Source organism: Chenopodium quinoa, unplaced genomic scaffold (assembly GCF_001683475.1).
Source record: "Chenopodium quinoa cultivar QQ74 unplaced genomic scaffold, ASM168347v1, whole genome shotgun sequence".
NCBI lineage: Eukaryota > Viridiplantae > Streptophyta > Magnoliopsida > Caryophyllales > Amaranthaceae > Chenopodium > Chenopodium quinoa.
This window is the reverse complement of record NW_018744080.1, coordinates 435479-462936: the sequence shown is the minus strand read 5'-3', so window position 1 is coordinate 462936 and position 27458 is coordinate 435479. Positions and strand designations below refer to the sequence as shown.

General features: G+C 36.2%; 1 protein-coding gene across 2 annotated transcripts; it reads left to right on the top strand.

Moving 5' to 3' along the window:
- Nucleotides 1–1715: 1715 nt before the first annotated feature.
- On the top strand, nucleotides 1716–13991 carry LOC110691393 (cyclin-T1-3-like). Of its 2 annotated transcripts, XR_002505291.1 has the most exons (8): nucleotides 1716–1900; nucleotides 2013–2239; nucleotides 4743–4824; nucleotides 4971–5105; nucleotides 6038–6213; nucleotides 6296–6447; nucleotides 6673–7806; nucleotides 13737–13991. XR_002505291.1 is itself a non-coding variant. In XM_021868318.1 (7 exons), the coding sequence occupies exons 2-7, from the start codon at nucleotides 2028–2030 to the stop codon at nucleotides 7707–7709; spliced, it is 1794 nt and encodes a 597-aa protein (XP_021724010.1). In that variant the 5' UTR covers nucleotides 1716–1900; nucleotides 2013–2027; the 3' UTR covers nucleotides 7710–8284. The 2 variants fall into 2 exon arrangements, 1 of the variants encoding a protein (XP_021724010.1); XM_021868318.1 differs by lacking the exon at nucleotides 13737–13991 and having other exon boundaries at nucleotides 6673–8284.
- Nucleotides 13992–27458: the final 13467 nt, after the last annotated feature.

Here is a 27458-nt window from a genome sequence, read left to right as displayed (position 1 = left end):
TTCCTAATCCAATTAGGATTAATTAGAATCTTCTATAAGTTTCTAAAAGATCCTAATTATCCGTTTTGAAAAGATAAGATTAAAGAGTTTAAAATTGAATAAAACTCCTTTTTTTGAAAATCCTATTTCTATCCGAATTGAAAGACATTCAAAGATAGACAGATATTATTTTCGTGCCTCATAGTTTTTATCCAAATTTTATATGGTTGGATATCCCTTGAAATTATCTTTCCAATGATATATTATAATATCAATTCCGAGCTATAACGGAAAAGATATGAATAAAATGTCAAACTTTATCCAAAACTGACACCGTCTTACTATTTCGGCCATATCTTTTATTCTACAAAATATTTTAATCTGATTCTTATTGGGTTAGAAAGTAGATTTCAAGATCTTTCTAACAATATCTTATTCATCTTATTCCGATTTCTGGATAAAAAGATATGATAAAAACAAAAGCCGCAAAAACTGTTGTCTATCGCAAGAGTTTTATCCGATTCGAATTCTTATATTTTCTTGATTTTTCGACCCTCTTTTTTCCTTATAAATAGAGGTCATATCTCCCTTTTTTCAATCATCAACAAGCTTGGTCACAAAATCATTCTCTTCTCCCTCGTTAGCCTAAACACTAGCCTCCCTATTCTTTCATTCCTTCCCCTAAGCACTCCAAGGAGTCCATACAATACCTGAAGTTTTATACTTTAACCCATCTACTCCGCCGCCCATTCCGACAAACCGTCGTCGTCTCCCTCCCCTCCCTCGAACCACCAATCCACCATCACCAAAACCACCGGCAGATCCTGACTATTTGGGTTAATTTCATGGGGTTTCACGGCAGTTTGGGCTCGGGCATCGCATCGATTTGTGGTAAGGGGAAGGGAGTGGGCTGAGTCAGCAACGGGTTAGGGTACCACCACTAACATCATACACCAGTAAAGCCATAGTTTCTAGCCATGGTTAAGCTGAGCTACTTTCTAATTGTTCTTTCGATTCCTTTAATTTGCAATCAGATTTCCAAATTGGAAAAGTAAAGCGTAGTTTGAAGGAAAAACGCATAATGCAAGATTTTCTCCAGAATTTGTCTGTCAACCATTCAAATTGACAAGAAAGTTGTAAAATTCGTAGTAATTGAGGTCGGGATTTGACGAAATTGAAGAATTGGAAGTCATTTTTTCTCCATTTCCCAGCAACAATAAGCTGCCGCCGGCGGAAATATTGATGTTTTTGTGGGTGTTGGTGGTCACCGGCATTCATGGTCGGTGGTCGGTGATCGCCAACTGTCAAAGGCGGCTGTCGGTGGTATTGGCAGGGTGGGGGGCTGGTTGAGTAGGTGGCTGAGTTTTTTTTTTTAATTTCTAAAATAATAATAAATGTTATTTTTATATCTATTAAAAATTAAAAACATTAAATAAAAAAATTTTAATTAAAATTTTAAACCAATAGAATAGCGACACATGTCCCAAATACCTACTAATTAAGTCACCAACCGGTTACAACTTGTTTAAAGCGGATACTACCTAAAGTTTGTATTATTCTGAAATAATAAAAAATATGACTTGTTTTTGATAAATCGCTAAAAGTTTGTATTATTTTTGATAATTTTTCCTAAAAATAAAGTAATAGTCGGTATTTTTCAAAACATGTTTACTCTAAACCCTTAATTGGATGAGGACGATGTATAAAGACTGAACCCATATCTTTATTAGACGGATCTAAGCATCAATAAGTGTGGCGGGTCATGGGTAATAGGGATCCAAGACGTCCAACCCATTGAATTGCTGTATTGAAGCGCACTCAACGTTCTTCTTCTCCTTCTCCATTGAAGCGCAGTTGGCGTTCTTCGTTGAATCTAGTTCTTGTATCCGGTCCCCCCCATTGAAGCAGCTTGAATTCTGAGGTAATTTGTTTGTATTTGTTGTCACCATATCTAAAATTACGAGATAATTGAATCAAAAATAGGAATTTGGTTAGGGTTTAGAAACCCTAAATTTGGTACAATTTGTGTTTAGAGAGGAAGATTTGGTATGGCTTCCGGAGAATCCTCGCAAATAGGAGGTCCGGAAGTGGGGTCACTGAGATCAGCAGCTGAAGAGGATGGAGGACGATGGTACTTTTCAAGGAAGGAAATTGAAGAGGATTCACCATCAAGGCGTGATAGTATTGACCTTAAAAAGGAAACATACTTGCGCAAGTCTTATTGCACCTTTCTACAAGATTTAGGAATGAGACTTAAAGTGTGAGTTCTCATTCTTTATAATCAACTTCACTATTCTTTCTTAATTCTTATTCTTTACAAGATTGCCAAGTTTACATGATTTATGCTTTAGATTTTCTTAATTGTTTGTTGGGGGGAGGGATTCTATTACAATATTTGTTGTTGTTGTTGTTGTTGTTGTTGTTGTTGTTGTTGTTGTTGTTGTGATACTCAAAGAGTTCTTGGGTGCCAACATTGGGAGATGGGTGGTGTCGTATCGAGGGCCATCTCACATTACTAGGAAGCTTCTTATCGATCTAGGTCCTTGGAGGAGCCGTGATGAGATATAGCTTTGTTCATTATAAGGGGATGATGAGACCTGGAAAAATGTTTTCTTTTTCAGTCTATCCATCTGATCATTATATATTATGGGAGCCAATAAGATGCTTGCATCAACCTAATCTTGAACTGGCTGTGCTTTTACTTGTTTCAGGTGGGATGTTGTGGGTAGTTCATAGTGTAGAGTTTAGTAAGAGCATTTTTTCAAGTGCTATACGTGCTACCTCCCTGAAAATACCTGCTGATTAACGATTTGAAAGTAGGCAACATAGGGAAGGAGAAGTGAAAAAGATGGGGGTATTCGTGCTACCTCCCTGAAAATACATGTGACAATCCCTGCTGATTAACGATTTGAAAGTAGGCAACATAGGGAAGGAGAAGTGAAAAAGATGAGGGTGGGGCCTGGTCAAATGGAAATATAATGTTTGGAATTTTCTAATCAAGGTTGTATGTAGAGGAATTACTACATTATAGCAGCTTTACTACTTTTTCATCTTTGAGATGCCAATAAGTCCTTTTCTTAAGGAAAAAAAAATTTCTTTCTTCATATTGGTAGTTCTTGTTATTTTCTACACCGTATTACATTAATTGTTTTTTTTTTCTTAAAATTCTTTTCAAAAATTGCAGTGATCAAATTGTATTTGTGGGATCTAGTGATATAATTTTTTTTTGTTTCCGTTATTTTTCCATGGAACATAGCTAATGAATATGGTCTGATGCTGGATACATGTTTTTAATAGCCGGGAAATAGATATAACAGACACTTTGGTGGTTGGTCTTTTCTTGGTTTTAGAATCTTATACATATGATTAGGAAATTTGCTGGTGCTTGGATTTGGAAGTGAAAAGCACTTTTCTTTCTTTTCCAGTGGTTTTGAGCTCTTATTCTGGACTTGGATTCAGGAATTGGTAAAGTGGTGTAGTCCAAGTTTAGGAAGATCAAGCAGAAACATAACTTGTTAAAGGTTTATTAGTTTGTTACCCACCTTAGTTTAAAATGGACTATCCCGGGGAGCAACTAGCTATCTAATAGAAGACTGATTCTTATTTAGTCTATAGTGCATTAGATTGGGCAGCGCAGGTCAAACATCAAAATCTGAAGCTTTTAGAGTCTAGTTCTACATTATAAAGTGGCTATCTTATTTAAAAAATGGCTTTTAACTAGATAAAGAGTAATTTTGAGGTATATAAGGGCTTAGAGTCTAGTAATGATCTTTCTTACCTTTGGTATGTATAAAACCCTTTTGTTTTAAGGATCACTTGAAAGTATCTTTTCTTGCTATTGATCTTTTAATTATAATATTGAACCTGGGGGAAACTGATGCATTCATGTGGGACACTGCTAACAAGTCCAATTAATGTACCATGTTACTGTTCCTAGAATGTCGTGATTATTGAAGCATTATTGTATGTGAGGATGTTTTACTTAGAGGTGTATTGCCTAGAAATGATGAACTTTGTTAATTTATTTTGTAGTTTATTGATACCCCAATGCCTCCAAGACAGCCTGTCCAGTCATGTTAAGGAGTTATATTATTGTAAATTGGCTGTTCTAAGATAAGTAGATAACCCCTATAGATGCATAGAGGCTGTCTTGATTAGATGAGACTTATGTCATCACAACAGTTAGTATTGATTTAATCCATTGTAATCAGAAGCTGAAACACTGTCCATGAGCTTGTTACAACCTTTTGGTATTGGAAGGTGTACCAAATTTACATGTCCATTGATTTATAGTATCTTAGTGTACTCTAACTGTTATTATTTTTTTAGTAAAATTTGGGAAGGAGAGAACTTTGAATGGGTTTGAGGATGCTTGCTTCATTTTTCAAGCTGCTTATTTTTCACTTTGTGTTGTGCAACAGTGCAAGGCTTTGGATATGGTCCTGGTCCTCCTGGAAGACTAATAGGGCTATAGAGAAATGGGTTGGAGGAACCAGTTTCTGTTGATATTATGTGTTGGACAGAGTTGTGTTATTTTTATTTTTATCCTAGGAATGAATTTTCACATTTATTACCATCCGAATGAAGACTTTTATATTGATGTTGGCATCAGTGTAATATTTGACTACTTTACTTTTGCAAAAATTTGATTAGTGTACAGTTTTGTATGTCATTTCTTATTTAGTGTTTTCAAATAATTATATATCATTTATATAAACTTCAGTGTGAAGTTCTTTTACATGACATTTCTTTTGCTAATGCAGACCTCAGGTAACAATTGCTACTGCAATTATTTTTTGTCACCGATTTTATCTCCGGCAGTCCCATGCCAAGAATGATAGAAGGGTATGCACTGGTTCTAGTGACCTTTTAATTATTTCTTTCTGGTGGTTAAAGATAACTTGAAACCAAAAATATGTTTTTTACTGATATTTTTTGGTAAAAAATATCTCATATGGTGCCCACTTTTAACTGATTCTCATCTGCTGTAGACTATTGCCACGGCTTGTATGTTTCTTGCTGGGAAGGTTGAAGAAACCCCACGTCCATTAAAAGATGTCATCATGGTTTCCTATGAAATTATTCATAAAAAGGATCCTACTGCTATTCAGAAGATTAAGCAAAAGGTACTGTTTTTCACTGCTTGCTCCTTTGTTCCTTTTAGGCTGCACTGAAGCTCTTGGTTTTATTTAATTTTTCGCTTAAGCCACCCAGATTCTGGTGTCTTCCTATAAGATTGCTAGAATCAATTTTTGTATTCCAGCAAGATGTGTGCATTTTGATATTTAAGAGGCTATAGTCTGTCTTTTCACACGGTAAAGCATGGCAAGGAACCTCCTGGGACATTGCTGCAATAGGCCACAGTTTTTTTTTATTAGTAATGATTACATTGCTCATCTGAAAAACAATGTATAAAAAAGCTCAAGGCATGCTGAGGTGATAAGGGATATGCAGCGCCTAGGTGCGCCTCATTGAAGTGAGGCGCACTATATAAACAGTAAAAAAAATTGGCAGATATTTGCTTCATGTGCGCCTCGTGCGCTTTTGGTGTGCCTAATTAAAAATGCCTCGCCTAGGCCAAAATAAGCGCTTACCCCCTATCACCTTGCGCCTCAGCGCCTAGGCGTGCTTTTTCAAACACTGCTGAAAAATAAGCGAACGTATTCTGATCTATTAGTGCTGTTTTATGTCCTTTTATTATTGGATGGTTGTCATATCCCTGTTATATAGGATAGATTACTTGTTGAAGTAAAAATCTTACTCTTAATTGAACCAACAAGTATATGTATTCTACATATTTAAACAAGATAATAATGAGTATGGCCATGGTCAGAGATAAGTGGAAATAGTAATTTTGAAGGAGATGGACAATCAGTTGTTTGCTCTTTACTGTCTTTATTATTGTTCATAATCTATGTAGCTTATGTCTTATACTCCTTTCCTTTCCCTTATTAGTGAAATGTTTCATTTGTTAGTATTAGAAAGATACAAAAGTGATATACTTTGACTGTGATTTGTGTGAATGTTTTGATGTATTTATGTTTGATTTAACGTGCAGGAGATTTTTGAACAACAAAAAGAGCTAATTTTATTGGGGGAGAGGGTTGTACTAGCAACTCTTGGCTTTGATCTGAATGTGCAACATCCATATAAACCTCTTGTTGAGGCTATAAAGAAATTCAAGGTTGCACAGAATGCCCTTGCCCAGGTTGCATGGAATTTTGTCAATGATGGGTATGATGCATATGAAAATCTTGTAATATGACGTGAAGATCTTTCTTCCAAACCCTAATTGACACTTAAATTGGCCATGTAGGCTGCGGACATCTCTTTGCTTGCAATTTAAGCCCCATCACATAGCAGCAGGTGCCATCTTTCTTGCTGCCAAGTTCCTTAAAGTCAAACTTCCTTCGGATGGTGAGAAGGTCTGGTGGCAAGAGTTTGATGTCACCCCACGTCAACTGGAGGGTTGGTCCTTTAATTTAAGAGCTTGCTATGGAATCATTGCAGCCAATAGTTGTTTCTTGTAATATGTTTATATCCTATAAGTTATTTTCTTTTGCCTCATCCTCCGATTTTACATTCAGGAACAGGAAAGTAATATCAGGAGAGCTTAATTGCTGCAGATACTTTCTTATGTATGAATAAGTTTTTCCAATTGTTGTATTCATGTTCGTTGTTCTACTTTTGCAGAGGTTAGCAATCAAATGTTAGAACTGTATGAACAGAACAGAGCACCACAAAACCAAGGAAGTGAAGCTGAAGGCAGTGTAGCTGGAGTGGCTGCTAATCGACCCACGTCAAGAACTTCAACTGAAGAGCAAGTACCAAATAACAACATTCCTCAAGCAGTAGCTGCGACTAAGACCGGAACCTTGAAGCCACCTAGTGCTCAGCAGTTGCCTGATCTTCCAAACAAACACACTGGGCCCCCTAGAGTATCCCATAGTCGGAATAATGACTATGTGAACTCAGATCACAAAGCCCATGGAGAACCTAGAGCTGTGGAGCCCTTGGTTTACCCTGAGAATTTGGGTGATGGTCAAAATATGAGATCTGCCCCAGAGTGGAATAGCAGTGAAGATAGTAAAGAAAAGAGTATTGGAGAAAATAAAGTAAGAGACGGGGAAGATTTAAAAGATAAATACCATAATAATAATGTAGAATTCAAAGAAGCTGGTCAAACCCAATCACCATCAGAAATGATTGAGAAGATAGATACAACCAAGTTGAAGGAATTATGTGAAAAGAGAAGGAAGTCCCGAGGGGATGTGATTAAGAAGAAAGACTCAATGGATGAGTATGATCCCATTGTGAAAGAGCTGGAAGAGGGGGTTGAGTTAGCTGCTGCAGAGAGTGAGAAAATAAAGCAGGAAAAAAAGCAAAACTGGGCTCAGCCCTCCACTCGGCTTGATAATGATAACTCCCATAATAGCAAACACCTTGAGCCTTCTGGAGATGGGAACCATATGGGCTCGAAGAGTCAGCAATCACATGGACTTGATGTTGAGAATGTAGAAGAAGGTGAGGTGTCTGCATTAGATGATTCTAGCTGGGATTATCAATCACCCAAGTCAAATGATCGGAAGAGAAAGGCTGAAAGCCCACCGGACAAAACAAGTGATGGAAAAAGATGGCAAGGAGATTTTGCTGAAGAGAAAAACAGGATTGGCCACCTTGGATATCCTGATAGGGATCACAAAAGGCACGTACAGGAAAATCATGCCTGAAGCTGTTTATCTTTTCCATGAAGCATAATTTGGGTTGTTAGCTACCTACATATTATTTGTAGTAGAGTAGAATGCAGCTGCTTGATAAAAACTATAGGTACGCCCAGAATGCCATATATTCGGTGCTTCTATATGTTATTCATTAGGTTTCAATGAGCTTTATTTTAAGTTGAAAAGGAAAAAAAAAAAAAAAAGAATTCATTCTGATCAGTCAAAATTTTGCTGTCTATTTATATTGCTTGACCACTATTTTTCTTTCCCCTTTTGATTGGATTATTTGTGGTTCACTACAATGATGATGTCTGATGACAACTGGGTCTTGTTGGATTGTGTGTCTGCCTTCGGAGGAAGAGTGTTAATGAGTATTAGGACTTGTAAATTGTAATCCATGGTAAAATTGTAGGAAATAGTCAATTTAGTTAATTGTATTTTTACATGTAACATGATGGGCGTCAACCAGAACTTCACAATTATATCTTCATCATTCCAATTGTAACTCCTAATTTCTATTTATGGCCTTCATAATTATATCGGAGGCTTTTTCCTTTAGATAATAAATACACGTTTGAGCTGTACACACCTTCAGTTTTTACAGTTCCTTTTCTCCTTACTTTTTTTAAAGCACAAGCCTGTACTGTTTCTTTGAAGAGTAGCAAATAGCAATATTTAATAAGCTGGAAGATATTCTTCAGTTTCCTTGTGTTTAGTTTGGTTACTTTTTCTGCTAAACTTGTTTGTACTATTGCTAGGTGGCTCTGTATGTTTTCTTTTGTCTGTTTGATCATTGCTTGTTTATTTTGTCAGTAACTACCAATTTTAAACAGTGTTATTCTTACAACTTCCTTTTGTAATGTGTTATATATTAAAGTCCAAAGTTTATAATTCAATACCCAGCTACCAAATTTTCTCCACATAGACCTCATTCTATCCTCTTTGGCAGTAAAGTAGTGCTTAGTTACTCAACTTTATCCTAACAAGACACTTATTAGTACCAAAACTACCAATAGGGGCTTTGTTGGTACTAATATACATCTTTGAGGTTCATGTGACGGGATATTAGATAGATTTCTTAAAATTACGAAAGTTAGTTATTTGAATTTTGAATGACACTTTTTAAAACGGGTAATTATGTCAAAATTATCTTCGATATGTTTAGTTTTTTGCTATGTTACTTGGACTCGGATGAAGTGTCAAATTAGACACGGGTGTCCAAGTATCGGACTCGCCCATTTTTTTGAAAAAAGTTTTGTTTTTAGTTAAAAATGAAGTGTCCAAGTGTCGGTGTCGGTGTCCGACACGAGTCGTGTCGACACGGACACGTGAGGTAAATAAAAGAGTCCGAGTAACATAGGTTTTTTGTATACAACTCTAGGTAGTAGATTGTGTTAGAGTAAGCTGGAAAAGTGTATGTAGAAAAGAAAGTAGGAAGATTGCTTATATTATTTTGATATGTACAAGAGTACTTTACATAGGGGTGAGGGATGCCTTCTACGTTGTTGTGATGCAATGAAGAGTCGCAACTTTTTGCATTTCAACTACTCCTAATAACTCTAGTATTCAAGTTTATTCACTCATTTCTTCACTAATTGCCGAACACTAAGGGGCCGTTTGGTTAGGGGTAATTAGGAAAGGAAATGGGAATCAAATGGCCCGATTCCCTTTGTTGATGTTTGTTTAGCACTTTTAATCATTCCCTTTACCCTCCTCATTACCCCAAATCCTTCCAACTTCATTCCCCACCCCCCTAGACTTTTCCATTCCCTTTCCCTACCCACTTTCACACCACCACATCACCACCTTCACACCTACCAACACCACCGGAAAACCAGCCCAGACCACTGCCGCCCCTACCCCGACCACCGCCGCTCCTCCCCTGACCACCACCGATCCTCCCCCAAGCCTCGCCGCCCTCCCCTCCCCCGCAAAAACCACCCTAGCCCCGCAAAACCCTAGCGGGGCGACGGTTTCGGGGTCGAGGGAGATCGGGGCGGTTTTGTGGGGCTAGGGTGGTTTTTTCGGGGGAGGGGAGGTCGAGGCAAGCGCGGCTAGCGGCGGCGAGGGGAGGGGGAGAGCCGGCGAGGGGCGGGGGAGGGCCGACGAGGGTTTTGGTGGCTGAGAAAGATGAAATATTATTGAAATGTGTGGTGGTTGTGGTGGTGGTGGTGGTGGTGGGATTGATTCCCTTTGTTTTAAAAACAAACAACAAAGCAAAAAAGGGTATTTTCATCCCATTCTTCTCCTTTCCCTTTGTTCATTCCATTCCAATTCCCTCGTGCGAACCAAACGGCCCCTAAAAGTCTCATTTACTAACAGTCCTCGAGACTTTTGGCCATCATACCAAGCTTGAGTTTGAGGAACTCAAATCTACTTTTTGGTAAAGCCTTGGTCAAAATGTCAGCGAGCTGAAACTCAGTAGGACAATGAATCAGCTTCACTTCTTTCTCTTGCTCAGCTTCTCGAAGTGCATATTACTTATTCTTCATGTGCTTTGTCTTGCTGAAACAAACTGGATTTTTTGAAATAGCAGTTGCTGATTTGTTGTCTACTAGAACTTCAGTAGCTTCTTCCGGTTTGTGTCTCAAGTCTTGATTAACAGTTGCTAATGCTGCAATGTACTCGGCTTCAGCTGTGGATTGAGCTACTACTTCTTCCTTCTTCGAAATTTATGAAAACACTCCAGATCCAAGTGAAAAAGCATATCCCAAAGTACTTTTCATGTCATCATGCAAACAATTTGGAGTTTGCACTTGTGTTAAACAACACACCAAAATCTGAGGTTCCTCTTATATACCTGAGCACTCTTCTGGCAGCACCTATATGAACATCACTTGGTTCACTCATGAACCTTGAAATCGCTGTAAGGTAAAGTAGGCTTCTAACTAAGCTCTTGTACTCCCTAGTGTCAGCTTTCCTTTGACCATCATCTCTGGACAACTTTTCTCATTCACTACAAGAGGTGTACTGACTGGCTTGCAGTTTTGCATATGAAACTTCTTAAGAACATCATTTGCATATTTCCTTTGAGAGATTCCATCTTCAGCTTGTTGAACTTCCATCCCTAGGAAATACTTCATTAAGCCCAAGTCTGTCATTTCGAACTTCCTTTTCATCTCCTCCTTGAACGAGAGGTTTTTTTTTTGATTTGTTTCCCGTGACAAGATCATCAACATTGAGTGAAACAATGAGCAAATCATTTTCTCCTTGATTCTTCACATAGAGAGTGTGCTCATTTTTACTTTTGTTGAACCCTTGTGCAAGTAGATATGAGTCAATCTTGTTGTACCACTACCATGCTCGTGGCGCTTGTTTTAGCCCATAAAGAGCCTTTTTCAGCTTGCACACTTTTTCTTCTTGCCCTTTAATAGCAAATCCGGGAGGTTGCTCAATGTAAATTTCCTCCTCGAGTTCACCATTGAGGAAGGCAGACTTGACATCAAGTTAATAAATCTTCCATTTATCTTGAGCTGCTAAAGCAATTAGAGTTTTAAGTGTGTCAAGCCACTGGATTAAATGTATCTCCATAATCAATTCCTGCTTGTTGGTAGTATCCTTTGACGACCAATAACTTGCTTATGGTCCCATCAGGATTCAATTTGATTTTGTAGACCCACTTGACGCCAATCACTTTGCGATCACTTTGTCTATCAACCAACTCCCAAGTCTGATTTTTCTTGATCATATTGATTTCATATTCCATTGCTTGCTGACACCTTTTGTCTTCAAAAGCCTGCTCATATGTTTGGGGTTCTTCAAGACCAAGGTAACATCGTTCACATTCCTCCGGATCTAGGTGAAAGACTGGACATTCCTCGTACAAATCTGAGAGAGACTTTTTACCTCTAGGACCCGTGGCATTATTATCATCACTAGTTTCACAAGTGCCATTTCCAGCTTGTATAGGTGTGGAAGGAGCTTCTTCAGCATTCTCATCTCTAGGTCCATCATGTACTTCACTGCCAACTTGGAAAAATTTCTTCTCAACCTTCTGTTCTTCCCAATTCCAACTTGCATCTTCATCGAATTCAACATCTCGACTAATCATGATCTTTTCATTACTAAGATTGAAGAGTCGATATTCTTTGGCTTGTGAATCATAGCCAAGGAAGATTCCTCTTTCGGCTTTTGCATCTAGTTTGCTTCTCTTTTGAGATGGAATATGAGCATAGCAAACTGATCCAAATACTCTAAAGTGTTTTGCTGTTGGCTTTCTTCCACTCCATGCTTCAATTGGAGTTTTGCGTTGAACCGCTTTTGTGAGCAGCCTGTTCAACAAATAAACAGATGTGCGAACAGCTTCTGCCCAGAATTTTTTTGGCAGATTTTTCTCACTTAACATACAGTGAGCCATCTCCATCACCGTTCTATTCTTTCGCTCAGAACCCTCCCCTCCCCCCCCCCCCCCCCCCAAAAAAAAAAAATTTTTTTTTTTGCTGAGGTGTATAACACACTGTAAGCTGATGTTCAATTCCCTCATCTCCACAGAAAATATCAAATTCAGAGGAAGTATATTCCTTGCCTCGATCTGGCAGCTATGAATTTCCATAGTTCCATTAAGCCTTTTGTATTGTTATTTACTTATTTGACTTTATTTGCTGTTACTCATGCTGCCCTTATTCATTTCAACGACTTCTCTGTCCTAGTTGAGTCATGTCTTTGTTATTATCTCAGCTTTTGGCAACCTAATTTGTGCTCATCATTTTGTGATTGTCTATTTTGTGTGCCATGCTGCTGCTTTTATTGTTTGGATTCTCTCTGCTGGTAAACTTTTCATGTTCAATTGTCTGAGCTTGCCAGCTTGGCAATGCTTTACCAATATTCTGCAACCACAGTTTTAATGGATTATCTTTTGAGGGAAAAAAATAATGTATTGTGTTTGAGGAAAAAATTGTTTATTGTGTTTGATCATGGATAATTTATCAAGTGCATTTTCTGAGTTCATTTTGTAATTAGTCTTTCCTTAGATTTGTTCTGGCCAGATATCATTTTAGTAGCAAGAACCCTGTATTTTGGAATGTTTTTGAATCTGATTCTTCAAGGTATGCTTGGATTAATAATATAGTTTAGGGGGAATGGAAGAGAAATAAAGAAAATACAGGTTGATGGAAGGTGATTGGTAGACTGAAGAGTTAGTTTTTTTTTTATTGTTAGAGAGCCACAAGGGCGGGGGTGAGAAACAATCCAAGGGTTTCCAGAAATCGGGGAAGGAAGCTCTAACCACTTGAGCTATCCCCCACTGGTGATGGGTGATTGGTAGACTGAAGAGTTAGTGAATTTAGGGGCTAGGGGTTTGCTATGCTTAGTTTAATGACTTTAATCCAAGTCTCATTAGTAGGAAGCTATGTGTCATTTATGTCTGGTAAATCTTTAGAGTTCTGAGTAGCACTAGAATGATGCATCCACTTCTCTCCTCCTCACCCCAAAAAAAAAAATGATGTTGCTTGGACTGTATCTAGTTTTTACTCCTAACCTCAGCTTTCCATCTTGTTTTCCAAGTTTTTATTTTTTTTTTGGTGTTCGTGGCTGTCATCCAAGAAGAAGACGAGAGTTGTACGATGTGTTTACTAGTGCAAACACTATCTTTTTCCTGTTGTTACTGTTATCTTTTATTAATTGCCAATGTGAAAAAGAGCAGCTGACAGAATTATTATGTACAGATTTGTTTTAATTTTTTTTTTTGTGAAAACTAGAATATGATTTATTCTAAATCAATTAGGATGGATCATATTATGTACAGAATATGATCCGTGTGCTATTAAATAAAATGGTTCAGTTTGAAACACAAACAACTAATTTATGGCCTTTAATGGAATTGGTGCTTTTAATTCTAGTTCTGCTAGACTTGTAAAACTGTTTGCAGGAGTTGTTAAAGTAATTTGATCGCGTCATCTCTTCTGCCTGTTATGTGTATATACTTCATTGATTTTCTAAGGAATGCTGCAAGGTGTTTGTATTGCTGTAAACACTTAAAGTATTACACTTAAAATGTGTGTTTTGGGTCAAATATTTGATCAAGTGTTCATTTCACAGTTAGGAATGCCCGAAGATTGGTGAAGTAGTTCATAGTGCTGCTTCCGTGGCAATGAGGATTGGGCTCATGAGCAGATTTCGGTTTTATTCTGTTGATGTTGTATGTAACTTACACTGCAGAATTAACCAACAAGTAAGCAGGGATTCTGGCATTATATGATTTGATGCTAGTTAACTTTTCAGCAGTTCATTGGAATGAAATTTTGTACTAGTATCTGTTGTGATTCAATTAATAAAACATTGTTTCTGCCTTTATTGAAATTGCCATTAATTCCAGTAAAATATAAGCAACTAATTTAGTATAAGTAGGCGATATAGCTGCAGTTGTATGTAAATGTAGCAATTTCTATTGTATAACCGTTGTGGCATTGCATTATGTGTACAATTTTACCCTTTTATTTTTTTTTAAATTTTTTTTTATATGATTAGTATAAAATTAAGGAAATTGTGTCACATCTATAATTCCACCAATTTCACAGTTGGCATTTTCGTACACATTAGATGTCCAAGGAGAAGTCTTGTGGGATTGAAATGTTAGTAGTTGTCCTTGAATGCTTTTCCCCTTGTGGCTATTTTACTTATTCCTTTTCCCCTATACATCTTAAATATGTATACAGTTAGGGTTGTATATCTCTTTATGTTACCAAGCAAACTGGTTAATTAAGTGTTTTTTTCTGTAAAAAAACACGAAAAAAAACAGTCTTCGAAGAGTAATATCCCAGCGAAAGTACCTTGGGCAAAATTCCTAGCAACCAATATCAAAAGACTCACAGAGCCACATCAAAGACTCAGTCACAGTTGCTCCAATTATTTTACCTTCCATCGCGCATTCGCAGTACCACCATAGTCCATAGCCACAAGGCGCACAACCCACCCTCTCACGAGTCTCACCTCTCTTCATTCGCCATTTAACACATCACCAAACCCTAGTTGCCATTGGGTCCATAGCCACAAGGGAAGATAAGGTATAAGTCTAACTAAGTTACACCTTGGGGAGTATGGATGATAGATGGTTATAATATTGCGTCAAATTTGTTTTTCATGGGGGCATTTTCGTGAATAAATCAACAACTTTTTCATTATGGTGGGCTCCAAAATTGAATAAAGTTGAATAAAGTTGGTTTATTTACGAAAATACCATGTGAGAAACAATTTTGTTTCTCTTTGTTTCTTTCTATGAGAAAACGGGGCATCCTTGGAGTATGACCTTTGTCTGTTAATAAAAAAATGACATTTTTTTAGAGAAAAAAAAAAATGACATTTTGATTAGGAAATTTTTTAAATTACCACCCAAAAATGTAACCATTTTCGAACTATCCACCCGTTTAATTTTTTATTTTAAATTACCACCCCTTAAATTAAATAAATGCTCAGATTACCACCCATATCAAAAATTCAAAAATCCGGTGAAATTTCTTTTTTGGGCTCCATAACTAACTTCCCACCTTTTTTTTCCTCTCAATTTAATCATCTCACTGATATATTTCACTCAACCTGTCATCATTTCCTTCATTGAATTCAACACACCAATTTAATTTCATTTCTACACTCCCAAATTTTACAACTTCAGACAAAAAACCAATATATCACCACCATTACATTATCACCCTTCTCATTCATTTTCTCTCTCCTCCCCTCACTACTAAAAACCTTTTTTCTTCTTCTCTCTTTCTCTCTCCAAAATTTCTAGAAATCAAACTCAAATTCCAATTTATTCTTCAATCAATCTTTGATTTGAAGAATTTGAAGCTTTGTTAATGGAGTCTGTACTACGAAGCGAAGCTAAAGATGGCGGCTTTGGAAAAGAACTCACCAACAACTCTGGAGCACTGAACCTCTCAACCCAGTCAATATCCACCTTCGACCCCACTTCATCTGCAGCCGCAAACAGTCGCGCAACAACTCGCATCTCCCTCTTCAACTGTAATAGCAGCCCACAAAAAGGAGCTAATTGCAGTAGCTAAGAACCGGCAAGAGTGAATCGCAGTCGCCGCAATTTTCAATTTCAGCCCCAATGCAATTTGAATTCAAAGCGGGCGCTCCCTTATTAAGATGTGGTCGCTCCAATTTTCATCCAGTTTCATCTAAGAGACCGAATGTTTAGAGCGCTCTGAAATCCCAAGATTCCATGAACCCTAATTCCCAAATCTACCTATTTACCCCAATCATAGTGAACTTTGGTAGGATTTGGTGAAGAAAATATGAATTGAAGTTAGGAGAGCGTTTTTAAAGAGAAAAATCGGGGAAAATAAGTCAAAAGGGTCAAAATAAGCGTTTGGTGAGGCCCGCAGACGAAAAATCTACTGGATTTTTGAAATGGGTGGTAATTTGAGCATTCATTTAATTTAAGGGGTGGTAATTCAAAATACTATCTCCAAGTTTTTTTAGTTGCAACTTTGGAGTATTATTTGTGAGATATAAAATATTTCAAAGTTGCAACTAAAAAAATTCGGAGGTAGTTAAGCAGGTGGTTAGTTCAAAAGTGGTTACATTTTTGGGTGGTAATTTAAAAATTTTCTTTTTAGTTATCCCAAAATATTTATTATGGTCATCTTGGGTAATGAAGTTGAAGAATAATTTAGATTATACAAAGTATTACTTAAAGCAATTGAAAGAAGTCTTAGTCGAGTCCGAGGCCAGGCGATAGCAAAGGGCAATGAGCGGGAGCTACAGTCGAGATAAGAGCGGTCAGAATAGCTTTTACAATGACAAGAACAATCAACTATTTACTTCCTTAAGAACGTTAATAAAAAAACAGAGTTCTGTGGAGCAACCCTCCACTGACGGTCTTGCCCCTATAGTTATTAATGAATGTGGATGTGAGGTCAAGAAAGATTATAAGATTAGAGTTCTTGGTGAACCTTACACTAGCGGAGATAGCTATTTAATGCACTAGCGGAGACTACGAGCTGGAGGGATAAAAGAAAGCTGGAACCATTCAAAATAAATTAGGTATAGAACATTGTTTCAAAAGTTGATACAACCATACTTTCCTGACTATCTTGTTAGTGGATTCTAGGATTACATTTGATTAGGTCATACGACTTTAGCTTACTAAAAACCCTTAAAATGACCGCCCATAGTTCCTTCATCTGATTTGTTGCTTTGATTGTAACACGTAGCCTAAAAATAATAACCTTTTTTTTTCATGTATTACCTTGAATCATTTTATTTGTTTTATATAACTTATAACTTGTGATATATACTCATCCATTTCAATGACTTGAATTTGAGTCATGACATTAAAAATATTAAAGTATGTAGCCTTAAATCCTAATTCACCTCATCTTTATGTTTTACTTATTTAATTTGTTTAAACATGTTCAATATTAAACATGTTTTACTTATTTGTTTACAGTGAGCATTCAATCGTGACCACTATTCCACCTCTTTGTGGACTGGGTTATACTCAGGCTGGAGTTTTTCAAAATCATCCCTCCTCCTCCTACATGTTTTGATCTTCCCCTCGGAGAGCTTCTATGCCAATGTGTCTGAGTGATAGGGCCAGTAGAATTATGTCTGTTCTTCAGGTGGAGCTCCAAGCTTGCTTGTGGGCCGTTCTTAGGGCAGCTACTCGTAAGGGTTACCTTTTCCTTCTCACATATACGTATATTGCTTCCATGGTTCCTTTGTTCTGGCACACTAGTTTGACTGATATTTCCTGTGCTTGTCTGTAGGTGTCGTATGAAGTGCGCCTACGTTAACCATGTGTGAATATGCTGGGCCCTCTTAGGAAGTTGGAATTGACATATACGATTAGAAAACAAGGAAAGTAGGGAGCCGCCAACAAGTTTTTAAGGAACTTGTAAACCGTTCAAGGATCATACAAGACAACCACGATAAAGGGACAACGAAAGGCAACAACGATTGACCCGTGAAGGTTACACCCCATTCATAATCCACCAGATTACTAACTCCATATGGTTCGGAACCACGAAAGGGGGATCAGGGATGATGGTACGAAGTGAGTCATGGAGTAACATTCGCCCGTATTGGCCTCTACTCGATTCTTATTATGAAACGTGGTTCTTGCGATCTCAAAGGCATGCAAACAAAGATTCAATTTGCTCCAAACTATTATTATGCTAAATTGGTTGAATATTAATGCAACACATTATTCTAAAATATTTGTGACCACTTCAATTAACAACAAGATTAAAGGAACCTAAGCCGATTGTCCAAATTATCTTATTAGTAGTGATTTTCAATTACATATTTCCAATAACATGCAATATGGTGATCATAAATAATAATATAATAAACATTAATATTGGAAGCAATTCAACAATAATAGCGTTAGTCAAATCAAATAATAATCCTAATCATGATACTCGCAATAAGAATAATAATAAGAGTAATTAAGTGATTAATTACTCACTTTCCGTGTTTCCTTGAATTGCTACATCATGAATAAATTGTTAGTAACTTCAATAAATATATAAATCAAATGAAAATTAAATTAAATAAAAAGTAGAGTTTATTTGATCCAAACCCTCAGTTAATTATACCTTTCACGCCTTGGTTTAAGGATGGAACCTCGGGTAAAGTATGGACTCCTTAGAGTGCTTAAGGGAAGAAATATGTAATTAGAAATATAATTTTAAGGCTTAGAATATGAGAGAGAGAGAAAAGAATAATTTTTGGTGTACAAGAGAGGAAGAAAGAATGATTTTTGATGCCCCTAAACTGCAGAAATCAGCTATGTATTTATAGAGGAAACGAATAGGGGGATTCACGGAACCCTAGAAGAGATAAGAGACGTATAAAAACCCTAATTTTGGCACCATGACACGGTACTGGGAATCGTGACACGGTTAAGTCCACCGTGGCATGGTGCACAATTCCGTGTCGCGGTGTGCAATATACCCGAATTGCGTCCAGATTCATAAGCGCGTGAGTGAATGCGGAAAAAACATGGAAAAAGCACCGTGACATGTTGAAAATTACCGTGTCATGAACGCACCTTTGGAATGTTCCTCCCACTTCTTTTATCGTCCAAGCTATCGAGACATCCTTACCAAGCCCTTCTTGCAGATTGTTGATAAGCGCAACCAAATAAAATAGGATTAAAATCCCCTGTTCTCCCCTCAATTTGGCCCATTTTAACGTTTCCAAGCAAGCCCACACCTCACATTGTAGTGTAGAAGAAGAAGCCCCATGTTTGCCTCCCCCTTGTATGACTGTATTGGTGCTTCCATTACCTGTGACAGCCCATCCTATCTCTGATCTAATAGAAGGTTTGTCCCATGCTCCATCGACCTCCACGATGAACCTATCATAACCAGTCTTGTCATTCCCCAAATTTACCTGAAAGAAACTCGAGGGGTGACTAGGCTCATTCCTAGTATCACCATCTAACCCATTCTCATGCTCTATTGACTGAACAAAGGTCTTGTGGTCTTGCAAGGCCTTGTTGATGAAAAATTTTGTAGCCAGGCTCGTACTTCCCCTTGCCCCGTTGAAGACCTTCTCATTTCTGGCTTTCCACAATCCCCACACGGTTGCGATAAAAGTCGTCATACGCATAATATGCCTACCATCCTCGCTATAAAAGAGCAGGATATAATGTTGAATCCATTTCCGTAGAGAATTGAACTTAGGAGACTTAGAGCAAATAGTCAGGGAGCCATTTCCCCAGACTTCCTTTGCTAGATCACAACTTCAAAAGATGTGTTGGTTTTCCTCTCTTTCCACCCCACAAAAATCACAGGCTTCCTCAACATGTCTTAACTGCGTGCTATACCATCATGAAAAAGCCTCCACATGAAAAGCTTCCATTTTGGTTGGACGTTTAACCTCCATATCAACTTCACAAAGTCTTAATCTATAGACGAAAAGTTGTTCCTTTCCAGGCCCTTCCCTATGGAGAGAAAATAGTATCACGTTTTCACAGTGTAATTCCCCGATGGATGATGCTTTCAGTAAATGTAGTCATCCTCGAGATTTGGAGGGAGCTCCATTAATAAGATGGCCTTAGCACTTTTCCACTCAAAGCACTCTCTCACCTTCCCTACCTTCCAAGTCATAGTACCAGTATTAATGAAATCACTAACCTTCCAATGCATTGCTGCTCTCAAGGTTTGTGTTGAGTTAACAGTCGGAATTTCTCCTTGAACCCAAGGTGATATCATAGCCTTTATACTCATACCATTACCATCCTTCCAAGCAAAACCCTTTTTGAAGGAGCCAATGGATCTCTACAAGCTAGATCTTCCTAAGGAGGGATTACCAAAGCCCTTATATGGCCTTGCCATATTGCAAATGCCACATTTTTGACACCCTCCATGAACCCTTAAAAGTAGCAACTGCGGATTAAGATGCATTCTCGTTGCTTGTTTAAAAAACAAGGCATCATTTAGGGTGGTCGTTCCCTTAATACCTAAACCTCCCATGCTCTTTGGAAGCTGAGTAACAACCCTACTAACCCATGGAAACCCCTTGTTTCCGTTATTTGACCACCAAAATCTTGTGATTAGCAAATCAATCTTGTTTTCTGTACTCTGAGGCAGCTTAAGACATTTTATAACATGAGCTGAAATACTTACCAAAACTGTGTTGATAAGAATTAGTTTTGCAGCTTAAGAGAGATTAAGAGAAGCCCAAGATAGAATTTTCTCTGAAACCTTGTCAACCAGATATTGGAACAAGTCTCTCCTCCTTCCTTGTATACCAATTGGGGCCCAAAAATGAGTTCCCATGTTATTAGTCTCAGTCATCGAGAGGATACTAACAGGCTAAAGTTGTATCATCTAATTAAAAGTAATTCCTAAAACCACTAACTAAAATAGATAAGGAAGTAGGGTCGAATCCACAGGGAAACGAGTCTTTCTATTCCTAATTAATTAATATAATCTAGATTATAGAGTAACTAAATTATAGATATAATGAAATTAAACTAAAGGAGATAAAAGTAGGGAGAAATCAATTAATAAAGGCCTAGGATATAGATTCACCAATAAATAATATTTCAGGGTAAAACATAATAATCAACCATCAATGCATCAATTAATCAGATCATAAAGGGCTTTCGCTACGTATTACAATCATAGAGTTCGGTATTAATCTCATCTCTCAAATCTCGACTTAACCATTTATTAATTAACCTGCCTATTGAAACTAAGCCTAAATATCAATTCTCATCTCTCGAATCTCGAATCAATATTGCTAAACTCATACATAAAAGATATGCGCAAATCTAGTTGCATAGCATTAAATCAATCAATAGGAAATTATTCAAGCATTGACAATCAACAACAATAAATCACCCCTTCATATTATTTATGGATCCCCACAAACCCTTGAAAGAAAACTACTCACACATAATTAAATCTAAAATAAACAAAACAATTAAAGGATACATGATTAAGATCAAAGCAAAGAAAATAAGTTATAAAGGAGTGAAGAGATAGTACCAAAAGAAATATAAAATTGCATGAACCAAAAGTGTATATAGAGAAAACAAGAGAAATAATTCTAAGAGTTTAATTAAAAGGAGAGAGAGAAAAGTTAGAGAGAGAGAGAGAAGAAAACTAAACTAAAAACTAATCTAAAACTAAACTAAACTAATGGTAAAACAAAACTAAACTAAGACTAAAACTCAAGAAAACTACCTACTACCTAACTCCTACGTAACTCCCTCTTTAAAATAAGATAGGAATAAGGAGTTTTACTCCTAATCAACTTCTATTCCCACTAGAAGTAAAACTGCGTCCAACATCCGCAATACGCAGGCTTTTTACATCTAAGCCCAATGAAAATATAACGGACCAAACACAGCAGTGTGCTATCCAATCAAGCCTGGTCAAATGGGCAACGTGTTGGGCTGCTTCGATCCTCGGATCTGTAGCTTGTGATTTTAAATAAATTGGCCCAATTTCCTTCTTCTTGATATCCAAGTATTAGACTAATAAAATTAGTACTTCAAAAAAACCGAGCCCTAAATCATCAAATTAAATCTATTCATCTCGGTATTGGGAAGATAATATTGGATAAAAAAATACGATCCGACTCAAATGTCTTTGTAATGGCTAATAAACTCAGGAATTGTCATAAATCTGCAAATTCCCATAAAATAATACCACCAACTCTACAAAACACTAAAAAAACGTATATTAGTAATAAAAATAGCTCCGTAGAGCTCAAATAAGCACAAATATGAATGTGGGACGGGGAATAAAAATATGTGTAAAATAGACTCATCAGATACCTTTTAAAACCACTTTCAATTCGTTCCCTCATCCAAACCCGAAGAAAACTTCACAAATGACTTTTGTAGATTTAGTTGTTGACCAGAAGCCTTACCAAATCTCTGAAGAATGTCATTAATACATCGATAAGAATCCTCTGTTGCCTTGAAGAAGAGCATAGCACCATCTGCAAAGAAAAGATGGGAAATAGAAGGAGATCGTCTCGACACCCTTAACCCTTTGAATTGTTTGATGTCTTCAGCCAAAGTTAACATTCTTGAAAGAATGTCCATACAAAAGATGAAAAGATATGGCGAAAATGGGTCCCCTTGCCTTAGACCACAATGCGGAGTAAAAGCTGCAGTAATTTTCTTGTTGATAATAGTCTTAAAGCTGACCGTTGAGACAGACTGTGCAATCATCTTGACCCAGTATGCCGAGAAACCATAAGCCTGTAATACCTTAAGTAGAAAAGGCCAGTCGACTCTATCATAAGCTTTTGACATATCGATCTTCACCCCTGTGAAGTTAGGGCCCTTCTTTGAGTTTATAAGATGCATAAGCTCATGACTTAGAAGAATATTATCTTCCATATACCTTCCTGGGATAAAGGCATGTTGATTCTCAGAGATAATGCTTGGCAGAATAGTATTGAGTCTATTTACCAGGCATTTAGAAATGCACTTGCATGTACACTATATTGCACAAACTAATAGACTGAAACTGATTCGCGAGTTTTGACACCTTGACCTTCGAAATTAGGACTAACAGAGATTGATTCCACTCCTTTAGAATAACTCATGTTATCAAAAATTGTTGAACACTATCCACTACCAGTTGCCCTACCTCTTTCCAGTAAATATGGAAAAAATCAGTTGTAAAACCATCTGACCCTAGAGATTTAGAACTATGCATACCAAATATAGCCTTCCTAATCTCCTCATCTGTAAATGGCCTATCAAGCCATTCCCTATCTTCCGACGAAATCACCGGAATATCCAATTGTCGAAGAAGTAAATCAATGTCTTCTTCGTGATTATTAAGGATGTTGGGATTATAAACATCTTTAATCGAATTTAAAATTACCTCTTCCACTACATGTTGACCCTCCAACCAAATTTCCTCATCATTCCTTATCGTGAGGATTTCTTTGTTGAGTTGCCTTTGTTTCACACGTCTGTACATCATAGAAGTAGGACAATCCCCCAGCTTGATCCATTTAGATTTCATTCTCTGCCTCCAATAATCAAAATTCAATTGACACTCGGGAATACGACTATTAATATGATAACATATAACTTTCTCCTTCCTGAACCGAAGTAACACCCATTTTTGAGTTATTGAGGTCTTTAGTTAGCACCCTCCAATTAATACCCCAGACTTCGGTCACATTACTACTAAACCTCCAATCTAGAAAAGCGTCTATTCCTCTAATCATAGTACTACCTCCTACCTTATCACTTCCACTTTCAGCTTGGTTAAAATCCCCTATAACCAAAACATTTTTATATTTTTCCAAAAACTAATGGAGTTGCTCCCAAACAATTGCCCTATTTTCTACTTGAGGCTCACCGTAAAAGAACATTACATACTTAGCATTTCCATTAGCTTCCAAGATTTTACAAAATACAAAGTTCTTAGCTGAGTACAAGCACTCCAAAAGCGGAAGTAGCTCCTAAACTATTTAACTTAGTAGCCGCACTAACATAAGCCATTTTTGTTTCCGAATTAAACATAAACATTGGTAGTTTTGACCTATAGAGCCACACTAGATACGGAATTCCAAGGGAGTGTGACATTGAGATCCTCTTCACCGACTCGAGAATAGTCACCTGCAAGTCCACGTCCATATCATCTCTGATCTATCGATACACTGATGTCACTTCTTCGCTTTTTTTTGACGCTTGTAGGAATCAGAATTGGAGGAAGAATCATCTTGACAGTGCTTGTCCTTCCCCCTCCTCGCAATATCATCATCAATGTCCACACCGATTTCCTTTGCCATATCCGGGTCTGAAATCGCTTTAGAAGCACATCTCTTCGACCCCTTTTCATCCTTTAACCAGATATTAAAAACCCCTTTCTCTGACCACCTGTGATATCCTTTTGCCCTTTTAACCAGATACAAAAGAAAGGAATAGAAAGTGTGCTCATGCAATAATAATGGAGCCAAATGTTAAATGTCTATTTAGTCTCCTTCCTTGGTAAGTAATTTTATGTATCTCGATAAATTATTTATGAAATAAAGAAAATATATGAGTAGTGAATAAACATTGTTTACCTTAAACCAAGAAATACTCTACAATGATGTGAAATCGATCTATAATTGATAATTCATTAAATTTTTAATTCTATTATTTAATATTTCATAAATAATTTATTCAAGTTAATTTATATTTCTATATGTAGTTTATGATAGAAAGCATAGATTACACTATATAATTTAACTCCACATAAATACTTGGATCATTATTTTTTTATTTACATTTCAATTCAAATTAGTATATCTTGAATTTTAATGTTCATTCTAGCTAATTCTATAAAAAATATTGATCAAAATAATAAATGACCACACATAGTTTTTTACAAAAAAGTAAAGCACAAATTAAAACCTAAATTATTATGATTGCACAGGATTTAGCCTAAGTAATAACGAGACTACATTATTCATTGAATCCGATCCATTATAAATACAACATCTTTTTCCACTTTGATGACTAATTAGTGATTCAACAGTCAATCTATAATATATATAAATACACACTTAAGTTTCATCTCATTTCAGTAGTCGCGCATTCCAACAAAAAGAGAGAAAAAAATTTGTAAAATGTTGAGGGGACGATAGGATTGATGGAAAAAATGATTAGATCAAGAGAAGACAATGGAAGCTTGAATACAACATTTGCTTTTTATTATTAGTTTATTATATTATTAATGAATTAAATGGATCATTCTAATACCATCAACAAATTAAAGCAATAAATAAACAACCTAGTAAATTAAAAAAAAAAAAAATCAATGAAACATTATACGATCTCAAATAGATTAATAAAACATAAAATGATGTTATAAAACTTAAATAATTATTTCTAAAGAAAAAAACTTTATTATTCATCAATGCACATAATTAACCTAATTTTAGATTGGACTAATGAGTCATTGATTCATCAAAATGGGTAAAGTTCCAATGTATATAATAACAAGGTTACATTCATTGGATTGGAGTTTTTTTTATCCAATTTGATGACTAATCAGTGACTCATTACACCAATCTAACATTTATATATGCACTTATATAAATAATAAAAGAAGATCTCTCATCAACCTTTTGCAACATTTTGTGTAGATTTTATCAACTTTTGGTATTTTTTTGCTATATAATTTACAAAGTTGAAGAAGATTATAAATAAAGTGGTAAAAAAGAATGAGAGTATTTGTTATATTAAAAATAATATGGAGTAAAAAGTTACTAAAAGAGAGTAGTTATTTATTTTAATAGGTCTCTCTTTTTTGAAAGAATATTTTACTAGATCTCTTTTTTCCCAATTAATAGTCACTGTAGATTTTACTATGAAAATTGACCCGCCATTTGATTACTATGTCTATTCTGCACTTCTAGAGACATGTTGTGGGTAATATAAGACCATCTTCAATGGTGAGTGTAGGGAATATTTTTATCATTACCCCAAACTTGAACCTCATTGTGATTATACACTAAAGTACGATGGCGTCCAAAGGGAAGGAAGATAGAGCAAAAGAGTCGCCAACAAGTTTTAGGAACTTGTAAATCGTTCACAGGGTGAAGGTTACACCCCTTAATGACCCAAGAGATCGTTAACTCCAATAGATATGGAACCAAGACTGGAAGTTCGGGGATGAAGATACAAATCCAATCTAAAAGAGAAAGAACCAGCCCTAATAATAGGCCTCTACTTTATTCTTCTCGTATTCATGTGCGCTTTCTGACTAACATGCAATCAATAGGTTTACCCTAAACCTTTTTATCTATGTTTGTTGAATATTAATGCACAAATAAAACTATTATTGACAATCACTTAAATTATAATCATATTAACCCTAACCAAGATTATTAATTATCTTATTAAGCGTGATTACAAGTACAAATTCCCTTTAAATATGCATAAAAGGTGTGATCAAACAATAACAATAAATATATACCAATCAAGCAACATAATAATAATAAAAATAATAATCATAATTAAAATAAGCATGTTAATAATAAAGCATAATAATATTAGCAAGATCCTAGGCATGATACTAACAAGATTAATAACAAACCCTAGCATGTCACTAAACAATAAAAATCAAAGCTTTAGCCCTAACATAATACTAACATGCTATTAGGAAAAAAAATAGGAAGCATCACAGATTTCATAATTGATATTAGGAACTTATTGTTGTCACCCTAAACATCATACTAAGAAAAGCATCCTAACATGATACTAGGAAAAATATCCTAACATGATACTAGGAATCAAAATAACAACCTAAACATGATTTCTATATCAAAATATCAATAAAACAATTAAAGTACTTACTTGGATGCCTCGTACCTCTTTCTAATAACAAAATACACACGTTAGTAACTTCAAGGAAAATATAAAATCAAAGAATTAAATTAAATAATTGAAATAGGGATTTGGGACCAAACCCTCAAAAATATCAAACCTTTCATGTCTAGGGCGAAGGCAACTTCGAACTTGGCTAGGTGTGTCTAATGCTAATGTATGAGGAATTGTGTTTGTAAAAGGCTAGGCTTAGAAAGAGGGAGAGAGAGAATAAGTTTTAGCTTAGAGAGAGAAGAGAATTAGAGAGTTTTGGTTGAGAGTTGATGATAAAAAACGGAGGTCTAATGACGCTATTTATAACAAAAATCAGTCCGGATTTGATAAAAAAAAGGAATAAAAATCGACGCTATCGCCGCAACTGCCCCTGTCGCTGCCGACAGGCCTGTCGTCCGGCTCTGCAAGACAGTTTATGAGTATTTTGTTTTTATCATATCTTTTGATCCAGAAGTCCAAATAAGGCATATAATATGACTTGGAAAGCACTTGAAGTCTAATTTCCATCCCAATTAGAATCAGATTAAAATCTTTTGTAGATAGGAAAATATGGCCGAAATAGTGGAAGTGTGTCAGTTTTGGATAGAGTTTCATATTCCATTCATATCTTTTTCGTTATAGCTCGAAATTAATATTATAATATATCATTGGATATATAATTTCAAGATCTATCCAGCCATATAAAATTTGGATAAATATTATGAGGCACGAAAATAATATCTGAACATATTCCATCTCGTTCAAAACAAGGATTCTTAAAAGGAGTAGTTTTATTCAATTTCAAACTCTTTGAAACATAATTATCAGTCCTAACACCATTAGGAGTCAAAAGGACCTTCTAGAGTATTCTAGAAGACTATAATCAATCCTAATAGCTTTAGGAATGATAATTAATAATAGACCCTCCTCTAGATCATTGGGCCGTATGTAAGAACCAAACCGTACCCAGTTTA